General features: G+C 37.1%; 2 protein-coding genes across 12 annotated transcripts in view; both read right to left on the reverse strand.

Moving 5' to 3' along the window:
- SLCO1C1 (solute carrier organic anion transporter family member 1C1) overlaps nt 1-6622 on the reverse strand; it is a 62289-nt gene extending 55667 nt beyond the window's left edge. For 2 of the 8 annotated variants that reach the window (XM_027592732.2, XM_027592731.2), the window contains exons 1-2: nt 4987-5341; nt 573-727 (exon numbers count right to left, since the gene is read on the reverse strand). In XM_027592732.2, coding sequence (XP_027448533.1) covers nt 573-701 — 129 coding nt within the window. In that variant the 5' untranslated portion in view covers nt 702-727; nt 4987-5341. Of the gene's footprint in view, nt 1-572; nt 728-4986; nt 5344-6575 lie in introns of those variants that run through there. The other 6 variants (XM_027592726.2, XM_027592728.2, XM_027592727.2 and 3 more) reach the window with 6 other exon arrangements.
- The window catches only part of PDE3A (phosphodiesterase 3A), a 322232-nt gene continuing 307672 nt past the window's right edge, over nt 6616-21175 (reverse strand). For 2 of the 4 annotated variants that reach the window (XM_027592724.2, XM_027592722.2), the window contains exon 16: nt 11651-19982. In XM_027592724.2, the coding sequence (XP_027448525.1) occupies nt 19741-19982 (242 nt within the window). In that variant the 3' untranslated portion in view covers nt 11651-19740. Of the gene's footprint in view, nt 6668-10663; nt 10841-11650; nt 19983-21175 lie in introns of those variants that run through there. The other 2 variants (XR_003519766.2, XR_004820283.1) reach the window with 2 other exon arrangements.

Here is a 21175-nt window from a genome sequence, read left to right on the forward strand (position 1 = left end):
ATTTGCTGAATGAATGTTTGGTACAAAGAAAGAACAGGAACTTGGGAGTCACACTGAGCACCATTTAAAAAGCTCCCCTGTCCCTTGTTGTGTGGCAAGGAAAGTCAAAATTTTCCTTTATAAAATGGGAATGATATAGATGTTTTATAGATTAAATAACTATACTTAGCATAATATCTGGTACATGGTAAAAACTGAATAAATGTTAGTTTCTTTCCTCTCTTATTTCAGTTTAAGAGGTGCATTCAAATGAGTCCAGAGAGAGTAATATTTACTAATTTAACCTACATGGTAGGGAGAGATGGATTTCACTGTCTGGTAAAGTGTAGTTTTAATAAATTGCACCTAAGTTCACTTTTTAAAAAGGGAAAAAAAATTCTTGCTTCTAGCTACATATGGGAAATATGTAATTGCACAGAAATATGAATTATGAAATTGTGTAGCACACATCTGGATGGAGAGTCAACAACATAGCCTCCACCTAATTCGGGTTTTTTTCCTCCCACCCAATTCTTTGTTACTCTTTCCTTCACTACTTATGGTTGTTTGTTTACCATTTAATTGTTTGTTACCTTCAGTTTACCACAGCATCGTTGTTTCTCCTTTGAGGAAGAATATTCTGTTTTAAAGGAAGATTGCCCGACAGGTTGCATTGAACTTTTGCAGAATAACTGGATATTTTCTTTGGATGAAGTGTCCATTTTGAAAATATTCCTTGACTCTGATCCTGTCGAAGTTGATTTCAGAAGTAAAAAACAAACAAACGAACAAAAAAACACAAAAATTAATTTGAATACACCATTTATTAAATAATGGTTTTATTTCACAGATCACAATGCTGGGGACATGATTTGATGTGAAGCTACCTTATTTTACCACAGTAAGTTGGCAAAGTTTTTCAATTAAAATTGACCAGTATATGTGATTAACTAATCCATCTATCGGGACTCTCTAGCCAGCATTCTTTCCCAATCCCTACAGCTTAAGCCTCATTATGGCGAAGAATAAGTTTAAATGTTGCTCTTGGGATAAATAATGAGGCAGAATTTTGCTAACTTTGTGGTCTTGCCAGCTTAAACTAGAAGCAAGCAGGAAAGGAAGAGGAATTCAAACATTTGAATATTGATTCATGAAAATTAAGTCATTAAAGCCTTTAAATCTATCCTGACAGAATGGGTAGAAAAGACTGATGCCCATTGTAGATCCCTGTAGCACAATGCAATTCCTATAGGTCTGCAGAATCCAAAGAAAGGTATAAATGATGGCAAAAAAAGAATAGGACCAATTTATGTATCATTTTAGTTTGACAGATAAGGAAGCAGCATGATTTGTGCCACAGACTTACATTTAATTCAGGCAAAAATTACTTTAGCCTGCCTTGAAGTAAGAAAGATGGCCTCCCTTCCTATGTTTAATTTCCCATCTGCCCGTCCTTACCAAGCCCTGGACAGATCTACATATTTTCTGAACCTATTTTCTCCCTATTCATATCAGTATTTACATGTCCCATGGCCTACTTCTTTAGGATTTTGCATGGCTCAATGCCTACCTGAAAAAGTAATGTAAGTGAAGAGATTAGAAAACAAAATAACTTCTGGATCACCCTAATATTTATCAGATGATACATTTGCATGTTAATCGAAATCTTCTGTATTTTATCATACTAATTAAAGGAATAACATTATGAGTAAAATTTAATGTACTGTGGTAGTAACTTAGGCTTATTCTGTCTATCTGCCTTGACTTTATGCAATCCTTTTTTTCTGACTTTATGTAATTCTTATTCTGTGTTTACTAAACCTCATCCTTCACAGTTTGAATTCGTAGACAATTTCTCAAAACTGAAAAATCAATTTATTTTGAAATATTTAACTAAATATCAAAAGAAAGACCTGAACAATTAAAAGTGGAGGCAATTCCTCCAGGGAGTAGCAAATGAGTTGAGAAGGGTATAGCAAGGGCCTGTTTAAAAAAAATAGATTTTTAGATTATTTGAATTTTAGATTATTTGATACATAAATTTAACTTTTAAAAAATGGCCAAAAGAAAGTCAAATAGAAAAAAGTTAAAAACCAAAGAACTAAAGTAAACAAACAGCAGAAAATGCTAAGCAAGATCAAAAGACAAAGACACAGAATATAATATTAGTGAGCTCTAAACATAGATGTTTAAAAGTATAAAACATAAAAATTATGCACAATATATAGAAATAACTTTAAAGTCTCGACCAAATAGATAGTTTTCTAGCAAATATGAATTACCTGTATTAATACAGACCAGAAGAGAAAAATAGCCAAGGAAGACATTAACAAAAATACTCTAAAACTATCCCCTAAACAAAACTAGTAAGGATAGATGACGTAACAGGAGTGCTTTATCAAGGGATATCCTTCAGGGAGAAAATAATAGGTAACTGAAACATGATCAAAATCTCTATTCATTTTAAAAAGTCACAATTATTTTGATAAAATCTCATTAAGATAGTACAAGAAAAACACTTCATAGGAAATTTAGAGATGCTAAAATTTTAAATAAAATACTAGCAAATCCAAATGAATTTATATTCTTTAATTAAGATCTAGTTTAAAATGTAACAATTAATATTAGGAACTTTATTCACCTAAATCATCACATTAAAAATTCAATGTTATAGAGGTATATCAAAACATCGCATTGTGTGCCATGAATTTATACAATCTTTATTTGTAAATCACATCTCAGTAAAGCTGGAAAAAAAAGGAATCCGAAGTAAAAAATAATAAAATCTAAGTAGATGCAAAACATCAGGTGATAAAATTCAACATCCATTCCTGATTTTTAAAAAAATAAATTCTAAGAAACTAAGGACACAGAAATTCTTCTTTACCATCTATCTAATACCTATGGCCAACATTGTACACTCACTGAGTCACTGAAACTAGTTGTCCAGAATAATATTTTGTCAGAACAATGAAAAGGGAGTTCGAGAAACACTGGGTTATGCAATGTTAAATAGGTTTCTAACTAAAAGACTACTGAGTACCTTTAATTAAACTGCTAGAAACCCACTGCTAATAATAATAATAATAAATAATAATAAAAAGTCAAAACAACTAAATGACCTAAATGTCCAACTAATTATGGTCTTATTCATGCAGTGAAATCTTTTGAAGCCATTGGAAATTAGTATAAAGAAGTAAATATAGCTATATAGAATATGTTTATTATAGAGCTGATTTTTAAAATCTATGGTACAAAACAATATCTATAATACTCTATTTTACAAAAAGAAGCACACATTTTCACATGTGTATATGCATAGAAACAAAGTTTCAGAAAGTCTTTAAAGAAAAGGTTAACACATTATTCCTAGTTGGTGACAATGCAGATAATGTTTTAAAAAATGTTTTGTGTGTCTATATTTTCTCATTTTTCTATAATGAACATATAAAAATATTTTAAATATTAAAGGTATAAACATATCACCAAGCAAGAAATATATACCAGAAAAATTTTAAATACCATTCAAATTGACCTACTATTTCAGGGGTTCAATATATTATTTCTGGCCAATCATAATAAAAAGTCAGTGGACAACAACATGCAAATTAATTCTTTAATAATTAAATATACTATCACTACACTAAATGTATCTTTAAAAGATTCAAAGGGTGACATCCAGAATGCTAATGCTAAAGAGAAAAACAATCATGTTGAAAAAATATTAAAAACTTGAGACACCAAAACACATTGTCTTCTTATACTTGGAGGTGATCATACAAAAATCACTCTACCTAGAATCCAGAAGTGATAACAAAAATAAGAGAACTATCGTCATCCTAGATGATGTTGTGTTAGGGCAAAACAGCATTCAGCTTAAAACACTGATACTGCAGACTTTTACTGAAAATAGAATTTCATCTTGATGGCTAATTTGCAAATCATCTCAAGGATAATATGTTTCAAGGAGGCTATATTTATGAGCATTGAGCTTTTCATCCCTCTGTGAAAAGAAGGGGAAGGACAGCTCAAAGACCTGAATGGAAAGATCCTCCAGATTCTCTCTCTCTCCCCCCATTCATTTGTAGTCACAGAAATAGAGCAAGAGCACACAGTTATTGAGAGGGATTTGCATTTGGCAAATCCTTAATTGTGCTCCCACCACTTGAACAGATTCCACCAGGAAAAGACTTATGGCACAGTTTTCATCCAACAGCCTGGGTTGGAGTGTATCTTATTGGGGAGGCCACAGAAAAAGAAGCCAACCAGTTTTTCTCTATTTCTCTTTAAAAAAAATTGAATTTTCTGTTCATATGGGTTTGAAAATCAATCTCCCAGTCTTTAAAGAGCACAGACAGCCTAGGAAGGTTGTAACTGGATCATGCAGATGCCCTGAACCTCTTGGCCGTGATCCTGTGACATAGATTCCATCCACAGTCAAACCTTAGACACTGCCAGAGAGCAAGTCAGAAAGCAGCCACCCTCTTCTCTTAGCCATCCCACACCCATGCAAGGAAAACCTCTGCGCTAGCTTGTCTTCTGGCACCAAGTAACCTCATAGTACTTGCTAACAAGGAGTGTGTGTTAAGAAAGCTGATCCCCGCCCTCCGCCCACCCCCCTGCCCCGCACCACCCCATACAACTAACTGTTTGTGTCAGATTCAGATTGAATAAGTACTATTTCTGTGCCAGGGGAATGATATACCTTTTGCTAATCCTTAAAACAACTCAACAAGGTAAGCATCAGAATCCCCATTTTATAGAAAATGATACAACTCAGAATGACTGGTCAAGAACTACCCAACTAATAAGTTATAAGAGTCAAAATTTGAACCCAGATCTGAGTTGATCTGACTTTAACCAGGGTCCTCTAACCTAACAAGGGCCCCAACAACTTTGATGGTGGGTATGGATAAGACGAGTGCAGTGCAGAACTGAAGGGCTGATTAGCTTCTCTCCTATGAGAAGTGCCGTCACAAAACAGGAAAGCAGAGAACTAAATCTTACCTGGAGGTGGAGATCAAAGACAGCTAATTCCTCCCAATGTGCTCAGCGAGGGGCTGGACCCCACTCCCCACAGACTGAAAGAGGAAACTGGGGTGAATTCTACAGCAGCTCTGAGCAGTTTTCCCAGGTGGGGAGAGCCTGGATGGACACAGACAGAGCAAATTAGGGGAAAGAAAAGAGGAAGGGCATGGTCTCACCCCTGGGCAATTTCGACTCTTTCCTCTTTCCTCCTAGCCTCTTTTCTCTGGCAGTCTGTAGAAAAGCCACTGACGTGCATCTCAGCTCCCAGGGCACAGAGAAATCTGAAGCTTTTGAGCCATTTCTTTGCAATTTGCTGCAAGTTTAAGGCCACACGTGATAAAGCTTTCTGTATGAGAGTGAAAGGAGAAAAGACCACTTGTGATCTTACTTGCTGATTCCCAGAAACACAACTCTGCAGGGGGCAGAGGGGAAGGGAACAGAAGCAGGAGGAGGGGCGGAAGTTTGTAACAAAGATCCCTCCTTCTCCTTCCAAAAAGTTTTTAAGCCAGCTGCTCCTTGAGGACATCACTGGGATCCTTCTGTTAAAAAAAAAAAAAAAAAAAAAAAAAAGCTCATAGGCTAAATCTCTGCGTGGTTTCTTTTCCCGTTGGGATTCTAGAATCTTAGGGACCGCATACCACGTCAGGATCAAGGCTCTGCAGGGTTCTCTCTAAAAAGGGTCAATTCTCAGACACATGATCAGTTGCTCATATCCAATTTATAATGGTCTAATAGAAAAAAAAGAAAAACACTGAATTTTTGGCATCCACTTGTTTATTCTATCTAAATTCCAAGGAGAGAGAATTCCTTGAGCTGAAAAATTCTACAATTATAATAAGTTCTTTTTCCAAGAGTACCATTTTAGGAGATTCTGAGCAGTATTAGCTTGCATTTGGTTTATAGGAATAAATGAATTTGCTACCGGTATTACCCAGGATACACCATATTCCTAAATGGCTGTGACTCTGGCCTGGTCACTAAACTTTACTGAATCTTGACTTCCTCTCCATAAAGCAGAATTTTTATTAAAATCAAAACAAAACACATTCATAGGGTTGTTTTAAAGATTTAATGATATGATGTACTCAAAAGTATATTTCAAATAACAAAGCACCAAAATGACTGGAAAGTATCATCATTACATGTATAATTTCAGTTCACACAATAGTAAGGATCATTAACCAATAATCAAATATGATTATAAGCACATTTTACTACTAAAAGAATAAAAGGATACAAGGAAAATAAAGAAAATACTAAATCTTACAAGGAAGCAATGGTGCATTCAGACTCTGAACGACCAAATATTTTATTTTAGATCAAACCAGCCTTTGCTAGTGAGCAAGCATCACAATAGGTCTTACACTTTTCAATGCGTCTAACAGGTGGCCGTTGGTGCATTTAAGGGGAAACAGTGTTTGCTATCCTCACTGAGAAATGCAGTTCTCCCCTGAGAGTGTAATTTGGCCAACCCCCAATTTGCTCAAGTTCACTCTCTATCATGGTTCCTCTTCTGACTGCTTGAGTCCACAGTTCATGTTACAGTTTTGAATGTACATAATACTTACTTTACATAATAGTCAGAGCTTCTCATGTATATAGCCTTGCATTGTACTGTATCCTACTTCCATACTGTAGACCAGGGGTCAGCAAACTTTTCCTGCAAAGGGTCAAAGAGTAAATATTTTAGGTTTTGCCGACCATATAATCTCTATCAAAACCACTCAACTCCGCCACTATGGTGAGTAATTAACCATAAATGAATGAGTTTCCCAGGGCTGCACTAACAAAGTACCACAACCTGGGTGGCTTAAAGCAGCAGAACTTAATTATCTCAGTTCTGGAGGCTAGAAGTCCAAACTCAAAGCGTCAACAGAGCCATGCTCCCTCTGAAACCTACAGGGATCCTTCCTCACTTCTTCTACCTTCAGTACTTGCTGACAATTATGAGCATTGCTTGGCTTGTAGATTTATCACTCCAATCTCTGCCTCTATTGTCACATGACCATCTTCTCTTGTGTGTCTCTTTTCCTGTTCTTAAAAGGACACCAGTCATAGTGAATTAGGACCCATTCCAGTGACCTCATCTTAACTTGATCACATCTGCAAAGATCCTATTTCCAAATAAGGTCACATTCACTGATACAGAGGTCTAGGATTTCAACATTTTTGGGGGGAGGGGCACAATTTAACCCAGAACATTCATATTGTCATTTCTCTCCTTACCTGAGTTTCATGCAATTCTTTAAATCATTCACTTCTATAGCACAATGGTGCATTCCCTTGTCCATTGGTTATTTGTTGTTCTTTCTCTGCAAACCACAGCTGGGCTAATTCAACTTCCTGTCTACTCTGTGTTTACATCCAACTATTTTAAATACTTGAAGAAAAACTCATTAACATGCCCTCTGGGCTCATGATCTCTAACCTCACTGGGTCTTAGAGGCATTGTTAAACATACCTTTTAATAACCTAATCACTTTCCCTTTCTTCTGAATGATTTCTCTCAAACTTTTTTTCCCCCCAACTTTCATTATCAACTGATGACCTTGCTTAGGGAACTCACTGATAAAATTCTAAAAATCAGGAAAGAAATATTGTATTTTGCCCTCACCACATTTACTCCCCACCTGCATGCGTATTCATATTATTTGTCTTCTTTCTCTTCCTATGGATGTATGGTCCATGTTTCTAAGACTACGCTTTCATCTGTACTCCTTAGCTAAAATTCCTCTTCTCTATTTGTCTCACCAGTTCTGTTTTTTGCTTCCACCATTCTACCACAACTGCTTTTGTCAATAATATCAAAGACTTTCACATTAATAAATCCAGTGATCAATTTCCAGGCTTCATTTTAATTGATCTATTAGCAGAATTGTATACCACTGATTGTGCCCTTTTCTTTGAACCATTTTTTTTCAACCAGTTTTTGGAACCCCACACTCCCTTACTTTTCCTCCTGCCTCAGTGGTCATTTTCTGTTAATATCCATTGCCACAGCACTGCACAGTTCAGTCCTTGGAATATCTTCTTTGCTCTATGTACACTTACTCCCTTATGACCTCATCCAGGCTTATCACTTAAAGTGTCATTTATAATTTAAGTTGAATGAGATTAAGAAAAACTTTGTAGTTCCATGTTGGAACTAGGAGTTTTCAGTCTGAATAATACATATCCCAGATCTCTGCACTGAAAAGGCCTAGAAACTCATCGCTGGTGGGAATGTAAAATGGTACACACACTTTGGAAGAGGGTTTGGTGGTTTTTTATAAAACTAAGCATATTCTTCTCCTATGATCCAGCAATCACATTTCTTGGTATTTACCCAAAGGAGTTGAAAATGTATGTCTACTCAAAAACCTGTACACAGATGTTTATAGCAGCTTTATTCATAAATGCTGAAACTTGGAAGCAATCATGATGTCCTTCAGCAAGTAAATAAATGAACAGTGGTCCATCCAGACAGTGGAATATAATTCCATACTAAAAAGAAATGAGCTACCCAGCCATGAAAAGACATGAAGGGAATTTATTTATTTTTAAAAATATTTGTTTATTTATTTTAGAGAGACAGTGAGCATGAGCACAAGTGGGAGGGGCAGAGGGAGAGAGAATCTCAAGCAGACTCCTCACTGAGTGTGGAGCCCGATGCAGGACTGAAACCAAGAGTCAGATGCTTAACCAATTGTGCCACCCAGGCACCCCAACATGGAGGAACTTTAAATGTAAATTACTAAGTGAGAGAAACGAATCTGAAAAGGCTACATTACATACTATATGTTTCCAACTCTAGGACGTTCTGGAAAAGATAAAACTATGGAGACAGTGAAAGACCAGTGGTGGTCAACGGTTAGGGCTGGGGGTGATGAATAGGCAGAGCACAGAGGATTTTTTAAGGCAATAAAAATACCCTATATGATACCATAATGATGAATACATGTCATGATACATTCGTCCGAACCCTTAGAATGTACACCACCAAGAGTAAACCCTAAGATAAAAAATGGACTTTGGGTGATTTATGATGTGTTCATAAACAGTTCATAAATGGTAACAACTATACCACTCTGATAGGGATATTGATAATGGGGGAGGCTGAGTGTATGGGAGCAGGGTGTATATGGGAAATCTCTATACCTTCCCCTCAATTTCATTGTAGGCATGAACTTCCATTATGTAGAATAACTGTGTGGCCCATATGCCTTCTTTATCTTCACTGTGTTCCTTATCCTACTCATACTTTGTATAAGACAGAATTATAGCCCCCAAAGATGTCCACCCCATCATCCCCAGAAAATTGTAAATATGTTAAGTTACATGGCAAGAGAGACTTTTCAAAATGTAATTCGAGATCTTAAAGTAGGGAGATCGTCTTGGATTCTTTGGGCCCAATATAATCACATGAGCCCTTAAAAGCAGAGGCCATTCTCTAGCTGGAGACAGAAAGGATGTAGCAGAAGTGAGAAAGTCTGGGTGGCTCAGGTGGTTAAGCGTCTGCCTTCAGCTCAGGTCATGATCCTGGGGTCCTGGGATCGAGTCCCGCATCGGGCTCCCTGCTAGGCGGGGAGCCTGCTTCTCCTTCTGCCTCTCTCTCTCTCTCTGACTCTCATAAATAAAAAAAAAAAAAAAAGAAGTGAGAAAGTCTTAAAGTCTAAGAGGGGATCATGTGACATTGCTGGTTTAAAGATGGGGCTGGTGAACAAAACAATGCCTGGAGAAAGGAAATGGCCTAAAGAAGCTAAGAGTGGTTCCCAGGGGCCAGCTGGCAAGGAATAGGGGCCTCAGTCCTCTAACACAAGGAACTCCATTCTGCCAACAACCTAAGTGAGTTCAGAAGTGGATTCTAGAGACTTTGGGGAAGATGGCAAACATCTGATTTCAATCTTGTGAAAGACCAGAATCAGAGTCCAGCCAAGTCCATCTGGACTTCTACCTGGACGAGCTGTGAGCGAATAAGTCTGCATTATTTGAAGTCACCAAGTTTGTGGTAATTTATTACAGCAGAAATAGAAAATGAATACATCATCGTTAACTACCTCGAAGTCTCTGAAGACCAGGGCTTCTGTGAATTCACCCTTGGCATCTGGCAGGGAAAAGTCAGTCAAATTGACAATAGAGCAAGGAGCCGTTGTACCTCCTGAGTGCTAACGACAAAGTATGAAGCAATATGCTCCTCCCCACCCCACCACACACACAAACACATACCCATCCAGCCCTGACTGGTCTCAAGAGGCCAAAAGATCCCAGACAGCATGGGCAGCTGGACAGTTGTTTAAATCTGACAGATTTCAGCAGAAGTGGACCTTGGGCTCCTTTCCTAAGCCAGCAATGATGTCAGAAGGAAGGATCAGGACATGAAGTAGCTTCCGGATTAAAGAAGCTTAAATCTATCCTAACAAGCAGAAGATTTTCTAATTATTTAAGAACTGATTTTCTTTCTTTTTTCTTTTCATTGGTTAGGGTGTATCCATATCCCAAGCTCCTCATATGGTTTAGCAGGCATAGAGGTGATCTGTAGAGCTGAACCAGGACACCCTGAACTGATCTCGGAGGCTTTCTACTGCCATCCCTTTGCTCTGGCCTGAATCTCAGGATCCGTTAGAAGATACATATCATCACCTCTTTTACCCTACCATGTGAATTAACTTTTCCTTACCTAAAACAAGTTTGACTGCACCTAATTGCAGGAAGGAGATGAAGCATCAGTCAGGAATAGCCAGATGTTGCCTCCCTTCCACTGAGGACCATAGCAGCACTGTAAGAGGATAGCCCCGGGCGAGGGATGAGATTCATATCTCGAGAAGATATTGTCAGTCTTGCTCCTTTGTGCTGTCTGTGGTTGGAAGAGTGTGTGTGTACACAAAGGAAGAAAGAAAATATAAGTATACAGTTTGTGTAAATACTCCACTGATAAAATTTGCCCAAGACATAGAAATATAAATGATAGATGGTTAGTTATTTTGGTGGAGGATAGTTTTGGACCAGAGGGAAGAAAGCTATGAATATACCAAACATAGGAGCAGGGATTTTGTCTAATAGGTAAAGGGGAAATCTGTATGTGTAAGCTTGAAGAATTAGTCCTCGAGAACTTTGGGTAGAAATCACATTTTGCTTTTGTTTCTGAGGACTCTATGTTTGAGTTAATTAGAACCCTCTGAGTGTCCTGAATCCTTCAAAGTCTTCGAAAGCTTTCAAGTACGTGGAACAAAAATAATTCTGAGTCTTTACAACCAAATATCCCATGTATTGGGCATCGACAGACAATCTTTATGGGATAAATTGTAGTATTTATAGGCTAAAGGGCTGAACTGCTTATTTTATAGGATTCTGAAGCAAAATGCCAGAAATCCAGGGGTCTTCGTTATGGTGTTGACTATTTGATTAAAGAACAGAGCTTAGCTACGGAGAGATGAAGATTAACGCAGCTAAGAATTCATCAGTGATCGGGAAGGGAATGCGACCATGACAATGGAAGCCCCCATGAGTCCTTAGGAATCGTAGGCAAGCCAATGGATGGCCCACTGCGACACGCATCGTCTGGGCACAAGCCACTGCATTTGGAAATAAGAGGTAAGGGTGCCTTCAAAACTGGATGGAGGACTTGAACTGTGTAAATAACTACATCAAACATAATACCACAGAATTATATTTATATTATACATAGTTTTCACATTGTAACATCCACACTGTTCACCTGTGACACAATTCTAATAATTTTGAGTATATGTTTACTGTAATATTTATATATATAATATATATATGTACATATATAAAATCTATAAAATCAAGAGGCACTTCCAGTAATTCTGGCAAACAAGGAGCATCACTGTAGTGTCTAAGCTAATAAACAATAAAAAATAAGTACAATTTATCTAATATTTTTTCTGTACAATTTTACTTTTTACAAAATACTTATCAGCAATTAACTAAATTACTTAACAAATAATTATGATAGGAAGATATGAAGTATTGCTGCATATATTAAGTACAAGGTACAGGTGAAAGGAAAAGATTTATTTCAGTTGCAAAATGATCACTTGTCTAATGCTTCACTTTTGGGGTTCTATAAGTTGATAAATTTGGAAAGTTATTAATAAACATATTCAATTGAGAAGTGGTAAGGATTACCTTGTTAAAAACTGTCATGTGCAAATGACATCCCCTATACTGTTACTTTGGTTGGTATTTCTTTGAAAATATTGCTTTTTAGGAATACTAAATTTGGTTTGCAAGTACTCCGGTTTGCAAGTACTCTACAAAGTCAAATATCTGGGACATGCTAATTTAAGCTTTCCAATGGCAGTTTTTGTTTTGTTTTGTTTTTTGGGTTTTTGGTCAGGAAAAGGGAGAAATGATGACAACCAGAACAACTGTTCCATCGGGAAAAAGAAACCCATTTTAACACCAAAAACCAAATCAAATTAACCAAATCAACCCAAACCAAAAATATTCTAGATTCAAATTACAGTTCTTTCAGTTGCACATCCTAATAGCATTATAGAAACCCAGGGAGATTCTCATTTTCATTATTTGTTTCATTTATTTGTTCTGAAAGTTTCAGAACATTTATAAAAGCACCAATTTTCATTTTGTGATTTGCATGATAAAAATCCTCAGGAAGAAATATCAGGGGGTGGGTGGGTTCAGTGATATTTATTTCCAGTGCTCATCAACTAACAAACTGTCCTTGTTGGAACAAAAATGGTATGTATTCTTCGGTGAGAATGTATCAAGAAGTAAAGTGATACTCATAAAGGGAAAACAAAAACAAAACCACCAGTTAAGCAAACATAATATGGTGAAAATCCCATGCAAATATTTCACAGAGTATTAAAAAATAGTGATTTAAAAAAAATGAACAAGTATATACTAAAAGTCAGGCCAATAAACCCCACTAACAGGTATTATACAGATATGTTAGGGTTATCATTTAAAGATAGCAACACTGTAGTACTGGTTTATGCTTATAACTAGCTAAAACAAAATATGATAGGAGTTGCTTGAGCCATAAAAATAATCAGTTAACTTTTAAAAGAAGATTGATGGAAAATTCTAACCACCAACAAGTTATATACACAAATAAAACATCTCTAAACAATTACTTTTAATTTTGCATTAAATCATCCAAATATTTCGCTATAATATAGGGAGTAAAATTACTATAAAAAAAATTCTGTCCCTTCATAAGGTACTCAAGCAGCAGTTTCCAAGCTCCAAGGGCTAATTCACATTCCAAAGCATGTGTAAGTGCGGAGTGTAATAAAGGAAGTCAGGGTTGAAATATGGATCCATTAAGCCCCTTTACTCCAGAGTAACTGATAACTAGATTGGTTTGTCACAAAGATGGAGGGGTATCCCGGGGTGATCCTTCACATTTTATGTAGTGTTCACTCCCAAACCATAGCTCTGCCCCCTCCCTTTTTTTTCTTTTTAATACCACAGGGTGCACCATGAAACCAGGCAAGGCGAGTTAGAACTTGGGGTGAAAGGCGTTCTTTCTCCTTATTGTGGCAGAGAAGTTCTGATTCCTTTTGCTTTACTATTTTGAGTTATGGAAATAAAATCGAAGAGAAGCCCCACTTTTCTCCTATGAGTTTGTTTCTTGTGTGTTTTTGTTTTTGTTTTGTTTTTTAAGAGGGAAGGGAGACTTTCCTGCTACAATTTGTTTCATCTGAAAGAAGTACTTCTACTGACACTGAAATTTTAGTTAAGGCAGTAAAGTTTTAAAATAGTTTTTTTTTATTTCTTTTCTATTAATGAATTCCAAATTCCAACCTACCATTTGATCAGTCTTGGTAGATGAAGCAGTGGGTGTGGATTATTGCCTGGTCAGTGCTTCATCTGTGAAAGTCAAGATTAATAAGATGTGATTTTCTTAGTAATGAAGATAAGTATTTGGCATTTTCAGTGTGTTACAATTTAGTAAAATATAATCTACATTAATAGACCACTTATTTTAAAAACAACCTAATCCATGATAAATTGCTGGATGATAATACACTTCTTTTTCTTGGGAAAACCCAGAAGAACTCGGGCTATAATTTGTACACTTAATCTAATTAAACTATTGGGACTAAATTTTTATCTATTTCATGTATTTCTTGGACCCTCCATAAAGCATTTGCCTCCCTGAGGCATGACATACCTTAGAAAAAGAACTAAATATTCTTTCCAGTTTTCTGTTACACAATAGTAGTTCTGATTATATCAATATATTTAACATCTCTAAACCATGGAATGTCATTTTTGCAAGTTTTTAGTCAAATAATTAAAAAAAAACAATTTTTTAAACAGCTTTGGTTCAAAAGCTTAATCAAATTTAAATATTCTTGATAGTACTTACATAGGATGTTTTAATATTACTCTCTTTGAAGCATTTTTTGATTGAATTATTTGCATGATCAAAGAACCACTTCTTGATGTGAAGCAATGAAGAAACCTTTCTGAACAGGGACAACATGTTCAGTATTTCTTATCAAGAAGGCCGTCAGCTTGACTTCTCTTCTCTGTTCCACCACTCCTCAGGGAAGCAGAAATCCATGAATACCAATGCCTGTTAAGGCAATCAACCTCAGAAGTATAATATGGAGAAGAACTAGCTGCCCTCAGATAGGAAATTCAGGCTCTTTTTAGAACCTGAAGCATATACCAAAAACCAATTTTGTTTTCCATCTCTATATAATTCCACGTAGTTTACAGTCTTACTGCACTTAATAATTAACGGAGGATCAGTATTTTTTAATCTGCAGATGTGAACACTGAGTTCCACCAATAATAAAGCTTTAATGTTCAGTTTTGGATCTCCAAACATATTTTGCAACAAAATGCCCAATTCTTTTGTGTCACCATTGTTAACCTGCTGTTAGAATGATTTCATGGTATGAACATAAAGAACACTTCAGGTGAGGTAAAAGCACCATTAGGTAAGGGAAAAGCAGCATCATTTTAACAAATGAAATGTGTGGTGATACACAAATGCCCTACCATCCATGGTGCATCATGGAGACTGAAAACCCTGTTCTTGTTCTCCGACCATGGATCATCAGTGCTAAACATAGTAAATACCATGCAAAACCTCAAGTTATTCAATGCTCTGTTTGCGGTTTCATTAACTCAGTGCTTATAGTCTAGTTAATTTACTGCAAACTTGCTATAAGAATTTGAATATTTTCTAGAGGAACAACCTGATATGAATATAGGACCTAAAACTTGCATAATTTGCTCTGATTAGAAGTTCTACGAGTAATTTAATTTTGGAATGCTCCTCACCTAAAATGGCTACTTGGTTTCCTAATCTTAAAGTGGAATTCTGTTGAACAGATTAGAAACACAGACTGACAATATTGGCAAATTCGGTTTTCTTTCATGGAAAAATCATGAGAGAAATGAATGACCTAGAACAATGATCATAAGGTATTTTGTTGCTTGTTAGGAGAAAAGGTGAACAAAGGAAACTCAGTTTGGATTCAAACTATATTGATATTCTAGCTCTCAGTGGTCTGGAGTTGAGCTATTAGCATTTGAAATTTTATTGATATTTTCTTTCCACGTGCAGGAGCTGATAATCTCTAGAATAAGGAGAATCTTGATTTACCCCAGACTACAAAAGTTTACAAAACTCTGTTTTACTAGAGCCTTCTGCCAGTTTGAAAAGACAGTTTATTTCCAAAGTGGCCTATAAGCTAGGAAAGGCATCAAGTGGGGACTCAGCGTTAGGATGGAAGAGAGGACAGTAAGATCCTTACTGTGGTTTTCATTCTTGTTTTAGAAATATTTTAAAAGGCAAGGAGTGGAGATCCCCATAGTGACAGAGAAGCACCAAGAAATACCTGCCAAAGTAGGATAGAAATGAGTTTTTGATTATTCACTTCTCATTACTCAGGAGTTGTTCATCACACAAATCGCTCACTTTTGTAAAACAGTCATTTCAAACTTTAGACTTTATTTACGATGATAATTTTCATATCTTTATTATTTAGAAAATAATTTATATTTTTCCACCATTTAAACAAAGAATAGGCCTGAGTCTCATGCGTTTTGCACAGCTTTTACCCTCAAAGAAAGTTCTCTGGGCACGTGACAGGGGACGTCGGGAAATCGTAAATCAAGAGAGGCAGGGGACATGAGGAAATCACAATACATACAGGTAATATGAACAGTCTGCATGTCCTACAATCCCTTTTCTTTAGTTTTACTGGGATTGCAATGGTTAGGGTTTGTTCTGGAATTCCATCAAAAGGGAACAGACAGAATTGGGTATTCTTTTAGAAAATGAGTATTTCCTTAAATATGAGGACATCCCTTCACTTGTCAGATGAAGACCAACAGAGATCTATCCAGAGCTACTGTCTTCATCTTCTACTGAGAGCAAAACTAAGTCTTATATAAATGACAAAAAATACAATTTTATCATTTAGAAAAAAACTAAAGTGGTGTTTTCACCAAGGAAACAATATCCTAAAGGTTGGCTTAGACGGATAACTGATAAAACATTCTATGAGCACGCTGGAAATAACACCAATGATGCTCACAGGATACCTGGTCTTTTCCTTAACAGAAAGCAACCCCTAGCATCAAGGTCACCAGTTCCAAATTTTCCTACCATTGGTTTTATGGCTATCTATACAATTATCCCTTTTCCTAAATGGGCTAGAAATTCCTTCATTTGAAAGACCTGAGTTTATCTAATGGCACCTATACATAGGCTCATATAAAAATGTAGTAAATGGCAACAAATACACTGGCACCACAGGGAGTATGCTCCAGAGTTGGAAGTGAACACGGTAATATTGCTCTCACCAAGGCGAGGGTGAATATCATCAGCGGAAAACATCTCTTTATGTCCCTAGGCATCCTTTGGGATGTAATGAATGTGTATGAAAGTCTCATACTTGATCTCCATTCCTTTATTTCAATGGACTTTTAGCTTTAATAGACTGGGAATTTATTTTTGAAGAAAAAATGGTCAATCTGCCTGGACTGATGAACACAATTCTGGAAAGAAGAGGTTCTAAGTGCTTTGGCCACCATTACTTCATGTATTTTAAAACAAAATAAATGAAACCAGGTAGTTTGCTAAGACCTCTACTCTGGCAGTCAGGCTGGCCCCTATTTGGGGCTTTCCAGCGTATGCTTCTAGACTCTCAACTGTACAGCTGTCATTCCACTTGCTCCACAACCATATTTTTCCTCGACTTAGCAAGTGTTTTAGATATGTATGGCATTGGGAGAAAGGGAAAAGATTCGCTTTGTTAAGGAATTAAATGCAAGAGGTATGTGAGCACAATTTTTTTTTCCCCTCCTCTCTTATTTGCAAGGGCTGGAGAACAGTTGAAGTCACTGGGGAAATAAATGTATCTGACTCACAGTAATTTTTGCAAACATGAGACACACAGACAACACTAAGAAAATGGAAAACAACTCAGTACATACTGAATAATGAAGACCTAGTGTTAAGTCAAAAAATATGAAATTATTCTCATTATTTAAGTAGAGCCTGCATTTACTTGAGCCTTTTCATTTTTTCTTATTTAATGGGAAATTTGCTTTGAAAATGTTTGTTTTTGATATTATCTTTGCCTTGTGTGGAAAACGCCATGGGTTAATGTACAATCATTGTTTTGGGAGGGAAGAATATTCATTTATGAGAAACAAAGGCATCTTTAAAATGTAAACACTCTTTTCTATGACGTCAGAGGAAATAAAAATTAGAAATCACCATCAAGGTCTCCTTAGAAGCTAAGATCGTTTCATTGATGAGCAGTTACGTACATAGTATTGAAGGAGGAATTATGACCAAAAAGTGTTGGCAAGAAATGGACACCAATCATAAAAATTCGGTATTGGTTAAGAAAGTCTTTCTCTTTGGGAGACATGGACCCCAAAGTTACACAAAAGTTAGTAAAAGTTCCTAGTGAAAAAACCTTGTGGCATCCTCACTTAATTGGCATAAAATAACTGTATCAGATTATCATTTAAATTAGGATAGGTAGATAAGTGGCTGTCCATAGACCTCCGTGCAAATGAATCATCACTCTCTTACTGGGCTTGGAGATAGATACAATGTATAAAAATGGTGATTAAAATATAACTTTATAAAAATGTTTCCCTTTTCCTTTTTTTTAAAAAAAGAGTTTACTATCTACAGAAACAAAAAAATCTTATATTTACATCGAGATAACTATTCATGACAAATATAATAATATGAAATAAAATATTGAAAGTGAGTATCAACTTTTTAAATAGAGGTTTGGCTCACAGCATAAACAAGTGTAGATAAACAAAATTAAAAAAAAAAGACTTTCAATAATAGGCCCAGTCCCCCCCAAATCCCTCTAATAATCTTCCCTGCCAAAAGGAACAGACAACGGGCCAGACTGCAGATAGAAGCCACCCCATCCCACAGCACATGGACCACCACAACAGGGCCATCAATGGGGACCTCGCCACCCAAAGCCAATCTTCAATAGTTGCCAAGAATCGGTCTTTCACTATGTCAACAAACACCAAACGCCGGGTTGAAATTTTCCCCCCTCATCTCTCACTATATATCCTCCCACAGTGGGTTTCTTTTTGCCTTTTTTCTTTCTTCTTTTTCTACCACACATGTTGCAGCAAACTAAGACACGGGGGATCACTGTTAGAGCAATTCCCCAGGTCTTCTCTGGCAACGTTTGAGAATTCTAACCTAATTAAAAGATCTGCCTCCAGCTCCTTCTTAGGTGTTTATGTATAAAGAATTTCATCCCCTTAAAAAGGTGATTTGATCTTCGGTGAGTAACATACTCACAAACAGCTCCTATACATTCATTAGGCAAGTAGATTGGAAAATGCCTGTCTTCCAGGTTTAAGGCTGGCGATAGAGCGCCTCCAAGTGGTGCATGAGCAGTAGTACCAGTCACGTGGCCCTCTCACCAGCTTGTGAATACCCTCCCTCTGCGGAGGGATCTGTACTGAAACCGCATGGAGGCAGGCGTTTGGGACGGCGGCGTCTCTAAGACACTGCAGGATGAACTGCCTTCTGTTTGTTCAGATGTGCTGCGTCATACGCTGCAGCTATTCTATGAACTACTAAAACCATAAAAATCTCTCTTTGCATACACATACATACACACGAGCACCCTTTCACTCCTCTCTCTCATACACACACATTCTCACACACACACACACAATGTTGGCAGGATGTATAAGAATTCAAATAATGCTCTGGAACTTTCAGCCGTCAGGACTAAGAGCAAAAGCTCCTTAGTTGGTAACCTACATTCACTGCACTGTTTCCCTGCTAAGCCGCACCACTGCCTTTGTGATTTGTTTTCCTTTATTTTTTCCTTTATAACTTATTATATCACAGTGACCACTATATATCTTAATATGAATGTTACTAAATTGTGGAGCCAGTAAGCCTGGCTTTCAGTGTTCATGTGCGTGTATGTGTGTGAATATGTTTTACATGTTATCTACGTGCGAGCTTATATACACACACATATATATTTCTTCCTTTAGAAAATCCTTAGAAGCTGGTGTTGCAAATGTGAAAGCTTCTCTGAGCAAGAGTTTTTAACAATGTACCTCACTGTAAAAATAAACACATAAAATGCGAAGAATCCCAAAATGCAATAGCTGTTTGCCCATCTTCTCGTATTTCTACAGTGTTGTGTCTAAGTGTTGTGCTGGCTTGAAAAGAGTCTGTGACAAGTCACTCTGTTTGGAAACACAGCTCATTGTATCCAGCTGTCACTGGTTTTGCTCGGCGGTCGGGATCTCCTCTCCTCTGGGCTTCCCTTTCTCTTCCTCCTCTTCCCTGATGGCCTGGATCTGATCTGAGGAATGCTGCTGGGAGGACGGGTCCAGGGACGGATTCTCTAGGCCCGCCAACCGCTGTTCCTCTTCAATGACTTTCTTCCACATCTTGTGGTTCTGCAGGAGGTGCTGAGTTATTTGGCAGTAGATTTTCCTCCTTTTGAAAGTTTTCTTTCCTGAGAAAACACCAAATCACTTATTTGTGTGCTCAGTTATTTCTTTTTACATTATTAATAGGAGCTAAGTACCAAATGGATACGTATGTCACTGGATTTGTTTATCACAATGACGTTGTTTGCGAGAGTGGGGAAATAAGAGGAAGACCGCAACAATCAGTCATAAATCACGAAGACATACCGTGAACAGGATTTAATATTCAGTAATGCCCAATACAAGGTTTTGCTTGCTTCTTGGTATCATTCTCAATACATTCAGATCCTCAAGACTGTTCCCCTAGACCACTGGAAGAACCTCTTGTTACGTCTTTCTTCACTTTGTCAACTAATTCAACTCGCACAAGTCTACAAGACTGATTTCTTTAAAGTTGGTTTCAGTGTTATTCTGCTTCACACGGACTAAAAAATTAACATCAAACTCCTCTCAAAGTTCTCCCACAAGTGGCACGAACCCACGTTTGCAGTCTTCCTTCTTCTACAGCCTGGCTTCTGTCTCTACTTCACTGTTCTCTCTCCTGTATATACTGTGAACTCTTCTGCTTTCAAGCTGGTACTGCCCTCTTTCTCAAATGCTCTTCTCAGTCACTGAAAGTTCACGCCCACTTATTATTTTAAGACCCAATCCGATTTCACTGAATTCCTCCTCTAAGAAACAATCTCTCCCTCTCCTCTAAACTCTGATTTCATTCCATATATACTTCTCAAAGTACAGATTGCTTTCATTTTTTTTTCCTTTCTTATTATCATTACCTCTTTTTCTGATCACCGTATAGCCAAAATCTTTGAGTGGAAACTCTCATCCCCTTTTTAATTATGTAGTTCTAGAAAAGGTTGTCAAACTCTACTTCCCCCACCCTTCTGACAACACAGCTGTGTCGCAGTGACTGGTCAAAGGGTATATATATATGACCCAAATCAGGTCAGTTAGAGTCCTTCCCTGGGATTTTTCCCAATGGCACAGAATGAGAATGAGTAAGGGAATGGGGACTGGGGATCTTTTCTCCTCTGCTTGTTTATCTGGAATGAAGGGAACATAGAGCTGACTATAGTTCCAGTCTCATGAAGAAAGCAAGGTTGAAGATCAGGCTGTCAGGCGGGGGTCTCTGAGACAGGGGCAGGTGCAAGTAAGCATGGATACTAGACAACATTAGGTTTACCTGAACCAATCATTTCCATTTTGTATACGCTCACTT

The sequence above is a fragment of the Zalophus californianus genome, chromosome 9 (assembly GCF_009762305.2).
Source record: "Zalophus californianus isolate mZalCal1 chromosome 9, mZalCal1.pri.v2, whole genome shotgun sequence".
Taxonomy (NCBI): domain Eukaryota; kingdom Metazoa; phylum Chordata; class Mammalia; order Carnivora; family Otariidae; genus Zalophus; species Zalophus californianus.